Source organism: Octopus sinensis, linkage group LG8 (assembly GCF_006345805.1).
Source record: "Octopus sinensis linkage group LG8, ASM634580v1, whole genome shotgun sequence".
Classification (NCBI taxonomy): domain Eukaryota; kingdom Metazoa; phylum Mollusca; class Cephalopoda; order Octopoda; family Octopodidae; genus Octopus; species Octopus sinensis.
Genome location: NC_043004.1, coordinates 51158109 through 51174323, shown reverse-complemented (window position 1 = coordinate 51174323; position 16215 = coordinate 51158109). Strand labels below are relative to the sequence as shown.

The following is a 16215-nucleotide window of genomic DNA, read 5'->3' as shown; positions in this document are numbered from 1 at the left end:
TTTTGGTATTTAATTTGTTTTTATAACATAGGTGCATGCATGGCTGTGTGGTTTAAAAACTTTGCTTCACAATCATTTAGTTTTAGGTTCAGTCCCACTGTGTGGCATCTTGGGCCAGTGTCTTCTACTATAGCCTCAGACTAATCAAAGCCTGATGGACGGATTTGCTTGGCAGAAGCTAAAAGAAGCCCATCATCTTCATTTAATATCCATGTTCCATGCTGGCATGTGTTGGATGTATATGAATATCTCTATTTATATAAATGGTAAAATGTCTGTGTGTGTGTGTGTGTGTGCATGTCCTTTATACAAATCCACAATTTTTCAGTTAGAGGGCTCGCACTTTCTATGGTCATTCAAAACCGTCCAAGGGTGGTCGTGCACATCTTAACATTTCCCCAGTCACCCCGCAAAGCCATTAAAAAATCAATAGAAGTGACATTTTTGTGAATTTTCTATCCAAAACCCAATCAAAATGCCCGAAACTTGATACGCCAATTGAATGCCAGCTAGCTGTATGTGGTTGGTCGGAGATTTGGACAGTACTCGCGTGTATGTGCGCACGCACACAGCTGTATATGCATGCACTAGCACTATGACCCGGCAATGCCGGGTCATAGTGCTAGTATGTATATATATAGATATGCACATGCACACACACATTATGTAGGCAGAGTAAAATCCAAGTTGTGTCCTCTTGAGGCACATCTGCTTCTTCCAGTATTACAATCCAGTTTGTTGTTGTTGCATTGAAGTGAGGTACATTTTAGAGTTGAAAATTCTACAAATATTATTTGCAGACTTACTCACCATTACATATGTTTCATTTGCTAATAGGTATTATTAGGTTTTACATGTTAGATAAACATGTAAGAAATTTCCTATTAGAAATTCTTCAAGCAGAGTGCCAAATAGTATATTATTCAATTCTTTATTACAAATTCTTCAGACTGAGAATCAAATAATGTGTTTGGGTTGTCTCTGTATATAAGTGTCTCTGTCATACAAGCAATGTAATTCATTTCCAATATTCTGTGAAAATATGTCTGGCCACAGGGAAATTAATTATCACCTTACTTGGAAACAGATGACTGTTGGTGACAGGAAGAGCTTCGAGCTGTAGAAAATTCCAGCCTCAGTAAACTCCATTGAGTCCATGTAAGCATAGTCAAATGGACATTAAAATGGTGGTCATGATGATGATGATGATGACTATGATGATGACGACAACGACGACGATGATGATGATGATGACGACAACGACGATGATAATGATGATGACGATGATGATGACAACGACAACAATGATGATGATGATGACGATGATGATGACGACGACGACGATGATGATGATGACGATGATGATGATGACGACGACGATGATGATGATGACGATGATGACGATCATCATCATCATTCATAAAACAAATAATTTGTTTTTTGTTGTTCTAGTTTTGGTGGTGACTATTTAAGTGGTGTTGGCGGGTTGTAGAGGCAGTGGTTGTTGAGGAGCTGCTTGTTGCTGTTGTAGTTGTTATTGTTGTGGTGGTTCTGGTGGTTAGTGTAGTTAGTGTTGATGTTCTAGGAACCACAGTGTCATTTTCTGCAGCCTGAAGTTGATCCATACCTTGTGAGTGAAATTGGATGGATGGAAACTCTGCTTATCCCATAACTTGGGGTCCCACCCTGACATGCCAGCTTTACTATTCTGTCTTTTCCAGCTCCATTACAGCAAGATTTGACTCTTATTTCTAGCAGGGTTAGTGACCATGTAGAGCAGATATAATAAACCCCCTCCCTTTGATTGCAAGTTAGATATCTTCCACATATTTGAAATTATCTACTGATGAACTCTCAATAAACTCTCGGAAAGAAACAGAGCTGATCAAACAAATTTATAACTGCCTTTCCATCCATGACTATCCCATCTTTGATACAAAGGATTACTTAGATATTGTTTCCTCATCCTCCTCCCTCTCTCTCTTATCTTACTTCTTTATATTATCCTTCTCTTCCTCCTCTTTTCCTCTCCTCCAGCCCTATGTCAACCTTGATCAAGCTAATTTTTGATAAAAACATTCCAGATATGACTATCTAGTCTGTTTTGTTTCCAGATACATTTCATCTGGAACAACATTTCTCGAACATGTACTTTTCTGTTTAATTTCTTTTAAACAATAAGGTGTGGAGGCGCAATGGCCCAGTGGTTAGGGCAGCGGACTCGCGGTCATAGGATCACAGTTTCGATTCCCAGACCGGGCGTTGTGAGTGTTTATTGAGCGAAAACACCTAAAAGCTCCACGAGGCTCCAGCAGGGGATGGTGGTGATCCCTGCTGTACTCTTTCACCACAACTTTCTCTCACTCTTACTTCCTCTTTCTGTTGTACCTGTATTTCAAGGGGCCGGCCTTGTCACTCTCTGTGTCACGCTGAATATCCTCGAGAACTACGTTAAGGGTGCACGTGTCTGTGGAGTGCTCAGCCACTTACACGTTAATTTCACGAGCAGGCTGTTCCGTTGATTCGGATCAACCGGAACCCTCATCGTCGTAACCGACGGAGTGCTTCCATTGTAAGAAAACAATAAGGTATGATTGAAGGGTGATTTGCCTGCTATTTTTTGCAGTCTCTACTACTACCCTTCTATATGGAGGATAACAATAACACCAAGGTGTTCTGATAGTTTTAACATGTGACTGTGTGGTAGCAAGTCTACTTCCTAGCCACATGGTTCCAGGTTCAGTCCCACTGCATGGCACTTTGGGCAAGTGTCTTCTACTATAGCCTCAGTTTAACCAAAGCCTTGTAAGTGGATTTGGTGGACGGAAACTGAAAGAAGCCCTTCATATACACATATATACATATGTATATTTGTGTATATGAAGGACTTCTTATGTATGTATGTATGTATGTATGTATGTATATATGTGTGTGTGTGTCTGTGTGTCCGTCTGTCTATCTATCTATATATATATCTATGTGTGTGTGTCTTTGTGGTTGTCCCTCTTGACAATCGGTGTGAGTTTGTTTATGTCCCTATAACTTAACAGTTCAGCTAAAAGAGGCTGATAGAATAAGCACCAGGCTTTAAAACACAAAAATGCTATGGGTCAGTTTATTCAGCCAAATCATTCAAGGTGGTGTCCCAGCATGGCAGCTGTCCAATGATTGAAACATGGTAAAAGATTAAAAATAAAAAGGATTATAAAACATACCTTGACATATAGAATGGTAAATACAGTCTGATGATCATCTCGTTTGACCAGTCTGTCTGGACATGTTCTATCTAATTTCCTGTCCATTTTATTTATCCTGTCTCTCGTGGTTTGTTGTGATATAACTACAGAGAGAAGCAACCAAGATGAATTTTGTCCAGCATGTTAATTAATTACTGTTCCTTAATTATTTTGTTCAGATAATCTTGACCTGTTTTGATTCTTTAAATCCATAGTTAGATCTAAAATGAAGACGGATAAGCTTAATTAATGAACTAGAGCTCTTTTATAGGCTAAAATTGGTTACTGGGTTGATGTTATCGTTGGAGATACTTTGCAAATTTATGATGAAATGAATTTTCTTGGTATGGCACAAGTGTGGTGACTGTGTGGTAAGAAGTTTGCTTCCCAACCACATGGTCTTGGTTTTACTTGTACACCTTGGGCAAGTGTTTCTACTATAGCCACAGACTCACCAATCCTTGTGAGGGAATTTCAGCAGATGGAAATTGAAAGAATTTTGTCATATATATATATATATGTATGTATGTATGTATGTATGTATGTATGTATGTGTGTATGTGTGTGTGTGTGTATGTGTGTGTGTGTGTGTGTGTGTGTGGAGGCGCAATGGCCCAGTGGTTAGGGCAGCAGACTCGCGGTCGTAGGATCGCGGTTTCGATTCCCAGACCGGGCGTTGTGAGTGTTTATTGAACAAAAACACCTAAAAGCTCCACAAGGCTCCGGCAGGGGGTGGTGATCCCTGCTGTACTCTTTCACCACTCTTTCTTCTGTTGGCCTGCTCGCTTAGCCAGCGGGGTGGCATCATTCGAAGGCTAAAACAATGCGAACGCATTGTGACCAGCGATGTGTAACCACATCTGATGGACTGGTCGGTCACGTGATCTTGTGATATATATATATATATATCGCTGACATGGCCGATTACAATACCGCCTGTTTGGCACATGTGCCAGTGGAACATTAAAGCACATCCAAGCGTGGAGTGTAACCAGCCCACTTATGAGTATTCCTCATTCATTGGGCTATAAACTTTGCTTGCAAAGACCTATTAAGGCAAGTGAAATCAAATCAAAATCACTGACATGGCCGATGACAGTACCACCTGATTGGCACTCATGCCTGTGGAACGTTAAAAGCATATCCGAGCGTGATTGTTGCCAGGGCCACAGATTGTGTGTGATTGTTGCCAGCGTTGCCTTACCAGCACATGTGCTGGTGGCATGTGAAAAACAATTTTTGAGTATCGTCGTTGCCAGTGCCACCGGACTGGCTCCCATGCAGGTAGCATGTAAAAAACACCTTTTGAGCATGGTCGTTGCCAGAAACGCTTGACTGGCCCTCATGCCGATGGCACGTAAAAGCGCCCACTACACTCTCAGAGTGGTTGGCGTTAGGAAGGGCATCCATTAAAAATGGAAAAAAAATTATGGTAAATTTTTTTTTTTAATCGTTGACTCATCGTAAACATTTTTAGAGAGTTACTTCCCTTATATAATAGCGAAAAAATGCATTAAAATGGAAAAAAATGATGGTAAATTATTTTTAAAATCGCAGACTCATCGTAGACACGTGCTAATACCCAGAAGGGCTCGATATGAATTACGACTATAAGATACCCGGTTTTGGTTAAACTGAACCGCAAAATGTGGGAGTAGTTAGGAATCTAAATCATAGGAGACAGACACACAACTTCACTTTTATATATAAAGATATATATATATATATATATATTTTAATATATATATATTTTTTAATGGCTCTTCATTTCATCGGCTCTCACTTGTTTCCAAGCAGTGTGTTTGTTCCTCATGGCCAGACATGTTTTCGCGGAAGATTGGAAATTAATAACACTGTATGATGGTGCCATTTGCTAATAAGTATCACATGATGTCAAGACAAGGCAAATTCCTTAACCACACATCTATGCAAGAATTTTAAAATGAAAGCTCCATCATTTTTCTCAGTACATTTGTATCCTCATAGGTTTTTATTCACGGTCAATTCACCCCCATTATTAAAATATTGTCTACCTCTGATATAAAGATTTTCAATCAGGCACACTACTGCAAACAGAGTTATTTACTTTGTTTAACTCATTTGTGAAGTGGTTTATTCAATGGAAGCTTAACTAGTGTTTGAAATGACAAAATTTGAAGTGATGGCCAAGTATGGCCACTGTTGTTCCTTAATTTCATCTCTGTTTACTTATCATTTCAGTTTCGAACGCAACAAACGTCTGGTGTATATGCCTATCGCCGTCTCCTTTCGCAGAACATCTCTGCATATCTGACTAGCAACAGTGAGCTGACACGGAAGAGAATCGAAAAAGTACAACGAGCTCGACTATATCTCCTGCAACTTACAGGTCCCAATTCCTTTCTGATTGGTGGAGATTCACCTATACACAAGTTTAAAGTTATCATTGGACCACAGGTATGAGTATGTGTCAATGCATGTGTGCATGTATATGTGTGTGTGTGTGTGTGTATGTATGTGTATAACTGCATTTTAGTAAACAAAATTATTTCATAATACTTAAAGGTTTTGTGGAAATTGACTAAACTCATTAATGAGACTAAAATAATCTCTTTTGTTAAACATGAGATAGTTCAGCTTTAATGGTAATCAGCAAGAAGTTTGGTATATGGTGGCAAGTTGAGATAAGCTCAGATTTTGTGTTTGGCATTAGTGTGAAGTGGCTGACAATGTGTAACTTCTCTGTAAACAAGGGGTGAAAAACTTAACCTTCATGCCTTGAGGTTTATGCTGTGTGTATTCTTTCATTTCCAAACATTTGTATTATGCTTTCAAGGTAGCACTGATAGCTAAAAGCTGTTTTGGTACTGATGGTTTTTGAATGTGGTCTCTGCCAGTGCTATTTAGCAGATAGAGGTGTTGTCAAGGAACATGCTGTGGTACACATTATTTCTATATAAATATTTGCCTTTTAGTTGGACAGGCCTCTATACCACAGCAATTGCACGCTGGCTGTTGTTGTTGTTATGGCCATGAAATACCTCCTTGGTGGTTCTTTATGAATCTACATGTGTTCCTCAGACAACAGGCACTTAACTTTATATTGTTCAATAAGAACACACCAGGTTTTTTTTATAAGGATTTATTCAGTTTATGAATATAAATATATATAGTTTTGTTTGAAAATACAAAGTGTTAATATGAACAAGCATGACTGTGGTTAAGAAGTTTGTTTCCAAACCATGTGGTTTTGAGTTCAGTCCCACTGCCTGGTACCTTGGGCAAGAAGTAAATGTCTTCTGCTATAGCCCCAATTTGACAAAAGCCTTGTGAGTTAATTTGGTTGACAGACACTGGAAGAAGCCTATTGTGCATATGTGTTCATGTCCCCTTGTCTTGATATATATATCAAATGATGGCTGTTGACAAACATTGCTGTCATACAAGTAATGTGCTTTGTTTGCAATCTTCTGTGAAAACATGTCTGGCCTATTGTGCTGTTCGTACACAAAAGATGAGGAGAAATATTACCTTGTTTGGAAACAGGAAGGGCATCAGGCTGTAGAAAAATCTGCCTCTGCGAATTTCGTCTGATTCATGCAAGAATGGAAAACTGGATATTAAAATGGTGATGATGATGATGATGATGATGATGGTGATGTTGGTAGTTGTGTTGGCATTGATCATGATGATGGTGTTGCTAATGATATCTGTTGTTGATGTTGTTTCATTGCAGACATGCAGTTGTGGTCGCAGCCCTCATTGTGTCCATGTTCTTTTTGTCATGTTACGTGTGTTTAAAGTGAAAGAGACCGATCCATGTTTATGGAGCCAGACTTTGAAAAATTATGAAGTAAGTCTTTCTACTCTTTCTTACGTGATTTATGGCCTTTGGTGACTGTCCTACTTATATAGGACATAGACATGTTTCTCTTTTGTTCATCCATATTTTTCCTAAACAACTTGTAATTTCCCACTGTTTGTCCTTTGACTTTGTTATATCTTCATTCATTACCCTCACAGCAAGATAGGCCTTTCATCCTTTCAAGGTCGATGAAATAATGGCCAGTTGACCTCTGTGTTTGGGGGTAGCACTCTACCCCCAAATTTTAGGCCTTGTGTCCAGAGTAGAAAGGATTGTTATTATAATTATAATTATTATTGTTATTATTATTATTATTATTATTATTATATTTATTGTTGTTGTTGTTGTTGTTGTTGTTACTGTTATTATTATTAAGGTGGTGAGCTGGTAGAATTGTTAGCATGCATCGTTGCATCGAAAGCAGCACATAACCAGAGTAACAATTGCACAAGTGTTGTTTAGAATATTCTTTGACCAGACAATATTTTGTTAAGTGAATTTGGCTGATGGAAACTAAGTGAAAGCTCTTTGTGTGCGCGCGTATGTGTGTGTGTGTGTGTGTATGTGTGTGTGTGTATTGTTGGATCATTGGTGACTAAACCAGCAGCCTTATCATGCCTACTTGGAAATGAGGGTGATTTTTGTTAGACACCCTACAGAACAATAAACAAAACCCATCAAACGGTGAATTTGCACTCAGGAGAGTCAATGGCCATCCATCAGCTGGGAATGAGAGAATCTTGGTCTTTGTTTAACCCTTTAGCTGTTAAACCAGTCAAATCGCACCTAAATATGTTCAAATAGGCGCAGGAGTGGCTGTGTGGTAAGTAGCTTGCTAACCAACCACATGGTTCCGGGTTCAGTCCCACTGCGTGGCATCTTGGGCAAGTGTCTTCTGCTATAGCCCCGGGCCGACCAATGCCTTGTGAGTGGATTTGGTAGACGGAAACTGAAAGAAGCCTGTCGTATATATGTATATATATATATATATATATATATATATATATATAATATATATATATATATATATATATATATATGTGTGTGTGTGTGTGTGTTTGTCCCCCTTGCATTGCTTGACAACCGATGCTGGTGTGTTTACGTCCCTGTCACTTAGCGGTTCGGCAAAAGAGACCGATAGAATAAGTATTGGGCTTACAAAGAATAAGTCCCGGGGTCGATTTGCTCGACTAAAGGCGGTGCTCCAGCATGGCCGCAGTCAAATGACTGAAACAAGTAAAAGAGTAAAGAGTAAACTGGCCAGACCTGGTCTCATATCTATCCTACAATGTCATCCTAAATATAAGCAATCACATTGTCAAAATCTCAAAGCATGATTATATAATGCATGATTTAATTAAAACAGTGTGAATAAATAAGCATTACATTTGACAGAGAATTCTGAATGCTAACAGGTTAAATATCTGTCTTGGAGAAGGAAAGCATCTAATGGTGTAGGTTAGTTCTTTTTTGGGTAGATGCACACATTTTGTAGGGAGTGGGAATGATTCTGTACAAGGCCTTTCTTCACTTTAAAAAGCTTCAAGCAGAGGCATAATTTGATTTTTAACATCTCTATTGTATGTTGCATACTATGGATAGCTTTAACTAAGAAAGACAAAACACTCAATGGAAAAAGGCGGTGAGCTGGCAGAAACGTTAGCACACCGGGCAAAATGCTTAGCGGTATTTTGTCCTCTGCTATGTTCTGAGTTCAAATTCTGCCGAGGTTGACTTTGCATTTCATCCTTTCGGGGTTGATTAAATAAGTACCAGTTATGCACTGGGGTCGATGTAATCGACTTAATCCGTCTGTCTGTTCTTGTTTGTCCCCTCTGTGTGTAGCCCCTTGAGGGCAGTAAAGAAATAAGGAAAATTCCATGATGGAATGAATACGTGTGCTAGTATGGGTGCTGAGCCCTCTTAACACCTGCTGCAGATGCCCATCATCTGTTCAGAAAATGTGTATAGGTGCCTAGGAAGACTAAAAATCTACATCTGTGATCCTCATGTTTAAGAGAACTACCAAACGATAGCATAGCTTGAAATCAAGTCACAGATGTTTGTGTGTGTGTTGACTGTTGTTGTTTGGTTGTAGCTCTGACCTTGTTCTAGTTAAGATCTTATTTCTCTGTGTGTGGCTATTTTGAGTTAAAACAAACTGTTCTTCTTGTATGGTTTAATGCCATTGTCTTCTGTTTGCCCTTCCATAGGTGGAGAACCTGTTTCGAATGTACAACGACCGCCGGGAATTGTTACTTGTCAACAAGGGAAGTTCTAAAAACATACAGAAAAAGCAGTTGGAAGAGAAACCAGAAAACTCTCCTGAAAAAATCTCCATTCGTGCCGAGAGCGACACTGGGTGGGTACATCTCGGTTGTTGTTTTTGTTTATCTATTAAAAGGTGATGGCACGGGTGTGGCTAAGAAGTTTGCTTCCCAGCCACATGGTCTCGGTTTCAGTCCCACTTTGTCACATCCTTGAGCAATTTTTTTCTATTATAGTCCCAAGCCAATGAATGCCCTTTGAGTGGATCTAGTAGATGGCTACTATGAACACACACTCACAAATGACAAGGAAGAAAATGAAAATATAGATACAGCATTGATTTAAGTATCATTCCACTCAGGCCACATTACATATAGATGATTACGCATAATTAATTATTTAAGAGCCGCATAAATTTGTCCATAGCTCAACAGTGCAGAGTAGCACCTCATCAGACATTACCAAATGATGTTACTATTATACATGATATGCAGGGAAGTTTTACAACATTGCTCTGATGAAGCTGTAAGGTGTTAATCAGGAACTCAACTATGCATCTTATAGCAGAAACAGCTGTGAGCTAATGAAGTTTGTGAGATAATCGTTTATTCCTTTGTCATCTTTTCTTTTCTTATTACTGCTCTGTACTCAAAAATTGCTTCATTCAGGAGCATACGTATATTGAATCCTACCTCAGGTTATTCGTATTGCAATGCCTAACCAAAATATCCCTACACATTTTTATCTCTCTTCATTCTCTCTCTATTTTTTTTTTCCTTCTCAGTTCTTTCCATCAAAGAACATAGGCTCGAAATGTCAAAGACTTTTCCATTCTTCCTGAGAGTCAAACTAATACACCTGCTTCATATTTTGTTTTCTGTAAATTTAAATTATATGTGTGTGTGTGTACATACATACATACATACGTATGTATACACACACACACACACACATATGTATCTGTGTGTGTGTGTATATATATATGCTAATATCAAACGGTGAGAATGAGTGCTCACCACAGCATTGGTGGATAAATATTCTTTATTTGCAGGTTAACAAAGTTACCAATTGTTGAGAAATTTCTTTCTACATGAAACCATTGGTAGCTTTGCTAACTCACAAATAAATAAACACACTCGTTGTTGTTGCATGGTGGTGTGGTTAAGAAATTTGCTTCTTAACCATGTGGTTTTGAATTCAGTCTTTCTGTGCACCTCTTTGGGCTAGTGTCTTCTATTATAGCCCCAGGTCAACCAAAGTCTTGTGAGCAGATTTAGCAGACTTCAGAAAGAAGACCACTGTGTGTGTGTATGTGTGTGTCTCCATGTCCTGGCATAATATGATAGTTGTAAATGAGTACCACTGCCATACAAGTTGTGTCCTTCATATCCAGTCTTCCTTAAAAACAATAATGGCCATGGGGGAAATATTACTTTGCTTGGAAACAAGTTACAGGTGACAACATGAAGCACATCTACCTCAACAATTCCACCTGACTCATGCTGACATAGAAAAGTTGACATTAAAACACTGATGATGGTACCCACCACATTCTGCTCACAATGTCTTTGTGTATATATATATATATCACGAATCATGGTCAGATCCCACATAAACCAATACATAAATAACAAATGATATATATTTTTTTATAAAAATATATATTATTTGTTATTTATGTATTGGTTTATGTCTATCAATGTTTGAGCTGCATAATAGTGGTTTTATGTCTAATTTATATATATATATATATATGTATATGTGTGTGTGTATATTTATACACACTCACACTCTCTCTCACTTTTAACTAACATTTCCAAGTTTGATGAAAATGCATATAACTAATAATATAGACTGTGCAGTGTAACACTATTTTCCGTATGCTCTTTCTCTCTCTCTCTCTCTCTCTCTCTCTCTCTCTCTCTCTCTCTGTCTCTCTCTCTCTCTCTCTCTCTCTCTCTCTCTCTCTTTCTCTCTCTATCTACCTGACTTTTAACTAACATTTCCAAGATTGATGATGAAGATGCTTATAACTAATAATATAAACTGTGCACAATGTCACACTATTTTCTGTATTTTCTCTCTTTCTCTCTTTTACTGTCTCCCTTTCAACTAACAGCTCCAAAGATGATGAAGACACCTGTCCTATCTGTCTGTTGGAGATGCTGGAAGGTGAAAGTTTAGTTCGATGTATGAATGGCTGCCACAACCGTCTGCACCATCATTGTATCACTGTCTGTAAGTATATAGCACATTATATTTAAATGGCAATGTGTGTATCATACTTAAAGCAGATACATCATCAAAAGCCTAATTTAGCGTAATTTTTGCCTTGAGATAATGTCTCTTTTAGATGTATAGTATCAAAGAAGCAAAGAAATATATCAAGAACTGTTATAAAGACGTGCCATTAATTATACATGGAAGGAACCTGTGGAAGAGGGAGACTCAGGAAGATATGAGAGAAGGTGGTAAAGATTGACCTCAAGATGTTGAGCCTCTTAGAGGAAATGATGGTGCACTAAGAGGACTGGCAATATGTCATCACCATCATCATCATTATCACCACCATCATCATTATCCTTTAACATCCGTTTTCCAAGCTGCCATGGGTTGGATGATTTGACCAGAGATGGCAAGCTGGTGAGCAGCACCAGGTTCCAGACTGATTTGGCTTGGTTTCTACAGCTGGATGCCCTTCCTAACGTCAACCACTTTGCCGTGCTTGAGAAACTCTGTCCATCTCAGCAGAATTGAGGTTCTGCCCAGCCTTCCCGCACAACTCTTCTTCTGATACCCACTCTTCCATCAGTCTGCAATTTTACCCTGTTTCTATCACTAACCCTTACACTGAACTGATATCCTCTGAATCCAACTCATTCCCTACTCCTAATTATCTGTCACACTATTTTCATTCAGTGCACTTTTCTACACTTCCACCTTTTCTGCCTTTCTATCCTATTCTGTCTCATAGTCATGTTGTACCTGGACCTTCCATTTCTTTCTTTCTCTCTCTCACTTTCCAGGTGGGTAAACCATGGCAAAACATGTATTCACCTCTTCAACAAGACACTTACTCCTCTCCATCTATCATAATTTCTTATTCCCCCAGTTTGTACCCTGCTCAGTTGAGGGGGCCTTATATTGTGGATAGTTGGTGACTTCAGTGGTGCTGGTGCCACATAAAAAGCACCCAGCACACTGTTAAGTGGTTGGCATTAGGAAGAGCATCCTGCTGTAGAAACCATGCCAAAGCAGATATAGAACCTGTTGGAACCCTCTGGTTCATCTCTTCTTGTCAAACCATCCAAACCATGCCAGCATGGAAAAAAGGACACTAAATGATGATGAGACAAAGTTTTCCAGTAAAGGGTAAAAACCCCTTCGTTCATGAATGACCATGAGATTGCACCTAGAAAGTTCCCCTCCAAGGCACAAGTCAGGGCAAGGTTGCTTATGGAAGACCAGCAGTTACCCAGCATACTAGTCTCCCCTCTCCACACCACCGATGTTATCCAAGGGAAAGACAAAAGGGCCGATACAGCCTGGCGCCAGTGACGTCACAACTCATCTCTACAGCTGAGTGAACTGGAACTATGTGAAATAAAGTGTCTTGCTCAAGAACACAACACACAGCCTGGTCCAGAAATTGAACTCACTATCTCATGATTGTGAGCCCAGTGCTTTAACCACAGTGGCATTAAGCAATACAAGAATACTTTATTCTGAATAACCATACTTCCCTCTCAGTAGTGGGAGCTTTTTCCTTATTCCTTATTCTTACTCTGTCTTGTAAGCTACACGGTAGCCTTACTTGTGCTAGTGGTGTAAAAAAATAAATAAATAGCACCCAGTACAATCAATCAATCAATCAAGTGGTTGGTGTTAAGAAGGACATCCAGCCATAGAAACCGTGTCAAAGCTAACATTGGAGCTTGGTACAACCTTGCAGCTTGTGGAATCTTGTCAAACCATCCAACTCATGCCAGCATGGAAAGTGAATGTTAAATGATGATGATGATGATGATGATGATACGAGCAATGTGTTACTGAGGTCAGAGTTAAAGCATATAACAATCATAGAATTATTAGAACACCAAAAGAATGTATACATACACATATGTCTTTAAGACTATAGGTTTTCAACAGTGTATCTGCATTAAGTATAATATGCAAGTTGCTATTTTAAACTAATACTGCATCTGTCTTACATAACAGATGTTTTATTATATTATTTATCAAATTAACTTACTCTTTCAGATTATCTGTTTGGATTAAATTCTTTGTATTAAACATTTAACCACTTATAATTAACCAGTTAGAAAATTAAGCACTTCTGATAAAACCATGACATAAAAGATCGAGATATGGTCCTCCTTCTGTTGACGTCTGTCAAACCATCTAACCCATGCCGGCATGGAAAACGAATGTAAAATGATGATAATGAAGATAGTGGCAGCGGAAGCAGTTGCAGCAGCAGAAGTGATGAAAATGATAATCACGTTGTTGTTGTTGATGATGATGAGGATGATGATGATGATGGTGATGGTGATGGTGGTGGTGGTGGTGGTGATGATGATGATGGTGGTGGTGGTGGTGGTGATGGTAATGGTGGTGGTGGTGGTGATTTAATAACTAAGGAGTTATCATTGCCATCATCATCATCATCACCATCACCACCACTGCCACTACGACCACATAATCATAATCTCCACCACCATCCTCCTCCTCCTCATCGTCATCAATATTACATCATTACCATCAACACCAACACCACTACCATCATATTATCATTACCATCATGATCATCATCACCGTCTCTGCCACCACCACCATCATCATTTTAACATCTGTTTCCTCTTTACAACTGCAAAAATTTCCATGTCCAGGTTCATTAATTAACTGCTAATTAACAGGAAAAAAGTAAATAAATAAAAGTGGGTGGGCATGTGTGGATGTATATATGATAATTATTCATTTATTTATTTTTTCTTCCTAGGGTTTGAAGAATGTCATAACCAGAGTCCTCTCATTTGTCCAATATGTCGAACAAAATGGAAAAGCAAAATTGAAGAGAAGTAAGTCTCCACTGTATGCACACTTATTAATGTGTGTATGAGAGGGAATGAGTCTGAGTGTGTGTGTGTATGTGTGTGTGTGCGTGTGTGTATATATGTATGTGTGTATGTGTGTTTTTTCCTCCGTCTTCCCTTCCTTAGATCTTTCCTTTTCCTATATTTTTTGATGAAGAGCTCTACTCGAAACGTTAAATCCTCCTTCTTTCTTTCCTTTCCTGAGCGTCCAATAACACTATACTTGTTCCACATCCCCGCGTTATTGTGTTTTCATGTTTGGATTAACTATATGTATATATATGGGCTCTGTGTGAGCAGTCATCTAAAAGTTTTTTGTGCATCTTGATGTTGACATAAGTTCCTTGCTTTTCCTGATAAGAAAGCGGCAAAATATACTCCTTATTCCTTCGCAATTAGGAATATGCAGCCTTCGAAACATATGTCGAAAATAAAGGAATTTTGTTAATTCGTCGTTCAACTCCATTCTTTCATATATTTATATTTAAAAAAAAAACATACAAATTTCTACACGAAAGCACGTAACTTCAAACGTGTCTTCTCTGATGTGAATTTGCTACCCAGGTATCGGTTAACCGAATTATCCATAACAAGATAATTCATTCTACTACTCAAATATATATATATATATATATATATATGTATGTATGTATTGGTGCTCCAGCATGGCCACCGTCAAATGACTGAAACAAGTAAAAGAATATATATATATGTATGTATTTATGTGCTACCAGCACAGAAATGGCACCGGTGCAATTGTTACATAAAAGGTACCAGTGCTGGTGCCGAATAGAATACACCCAGTACCCTACGTAGAGTGGTTGGTATTAGGAAGGGCATCCAGCTGCAGAAACCTTGCCAAAACAGACAATTGGAGTCAGATGCAGCTCTGTGGCTTGCCAGCCCCTGTCAAACTGTCCAACCCATGCCAGCATGGAAAAACTGATGTACAACGATGATGATGATATAAAACATGACATTCATGTAGCCCATGCTAGCGTAAAAAAAACTAATCTAACATGAATTAGTGAATCTGTGAATATGAGTATATATATATATATATATGTCTTTCTAGCCTTTACCCTCTCGAGGTATGGACGACAATTCTTTTTGCTCCGCTCGTCGTTCGCAATGCTTGTTTTCGTTCAGCGTTAACAGCCCTTCTTATCTTGTTTTTCCTTGTCCTGTCTTTTACTGTTTATAATTTGTACTGTCGTTACTGTCCTGTTTTTGTTACCATTTTTTACCCCTCTGCGAAAAGATCTCAGAATTTTAATTGATTTGCTTTTCGCAGGAAGGAAAGTTTCTTGTCGAAGATACGTCTCGCTTTTACCTTCGAAACATAGAGTCGATGAAACCATAGCGACTGAAGAAGGGTTTTTTCTTGCTGTTAATTGTCCTGTACTCTATTTTTTTGTTGTTTAAAAAATGTCCAGTTCCTTTGGTTGTGTCTATGTTTTCGTTTCTCATTGTGTTCGACGTCTTTTTGGTGTCCTGTACTCATATATGCGTGTATATGTACATGTAGAGGTAGGTACGTACATATATGTTTATATATATGCATATGTTTTATTTATTAATATATTATATATATATATATATATATATATATATATATATATATATATATATATATAGATAGATAGATAGATAGATAGATAGATAGATGATTTCTGGTCAATTCAGAAATGTAACCACATGTGGATTGTTGGTGATTTTTCTTTATTTTCCTTTCTTTTTCTTTGGATTTTCCTCTTTCTGACGAAGAGCTAGC

The 16215-nt window shown here is 38.4% G+C and overlaps 1 protein-coding gene across 2 annotated transcripts in view; it reads left to right on the top strand.

Annotated features, from left to right (window-relative positions):
* Positions 1 to 16215, top strand: part of LOC115215037 (mitogen-activated protein kinase kinase kinase 1-like) — a 252885-nt gene that overhangs the window by 196654 nt on the left and 40016 nt on the right. For both annotated transcript variants that reach the window (XM_029784171.2, XM_029784170.2), the window contains exons 4-8: positions 5457 to 5672; positions 6952 to 7068; positions 9294 to 9442; positions 11468 to 11586; positions 14348 to 14426. In XM_029784171.2, coding sequence (XP_029640031.1) covers positions 5457 to 5672; positions 6952 to 7068; positions 9294 to 9442; positions 11468 to 11586; positions 14348 to 14426 — 680 coding nt within the window. The remainder of the gene's footprint in view (positions 1 to 5456; positions 5673 to 6951; positions 7069 to 9293; positions 9443 to 11467; positions 11587 to 14347; positions 14427 to 16215) is intronic.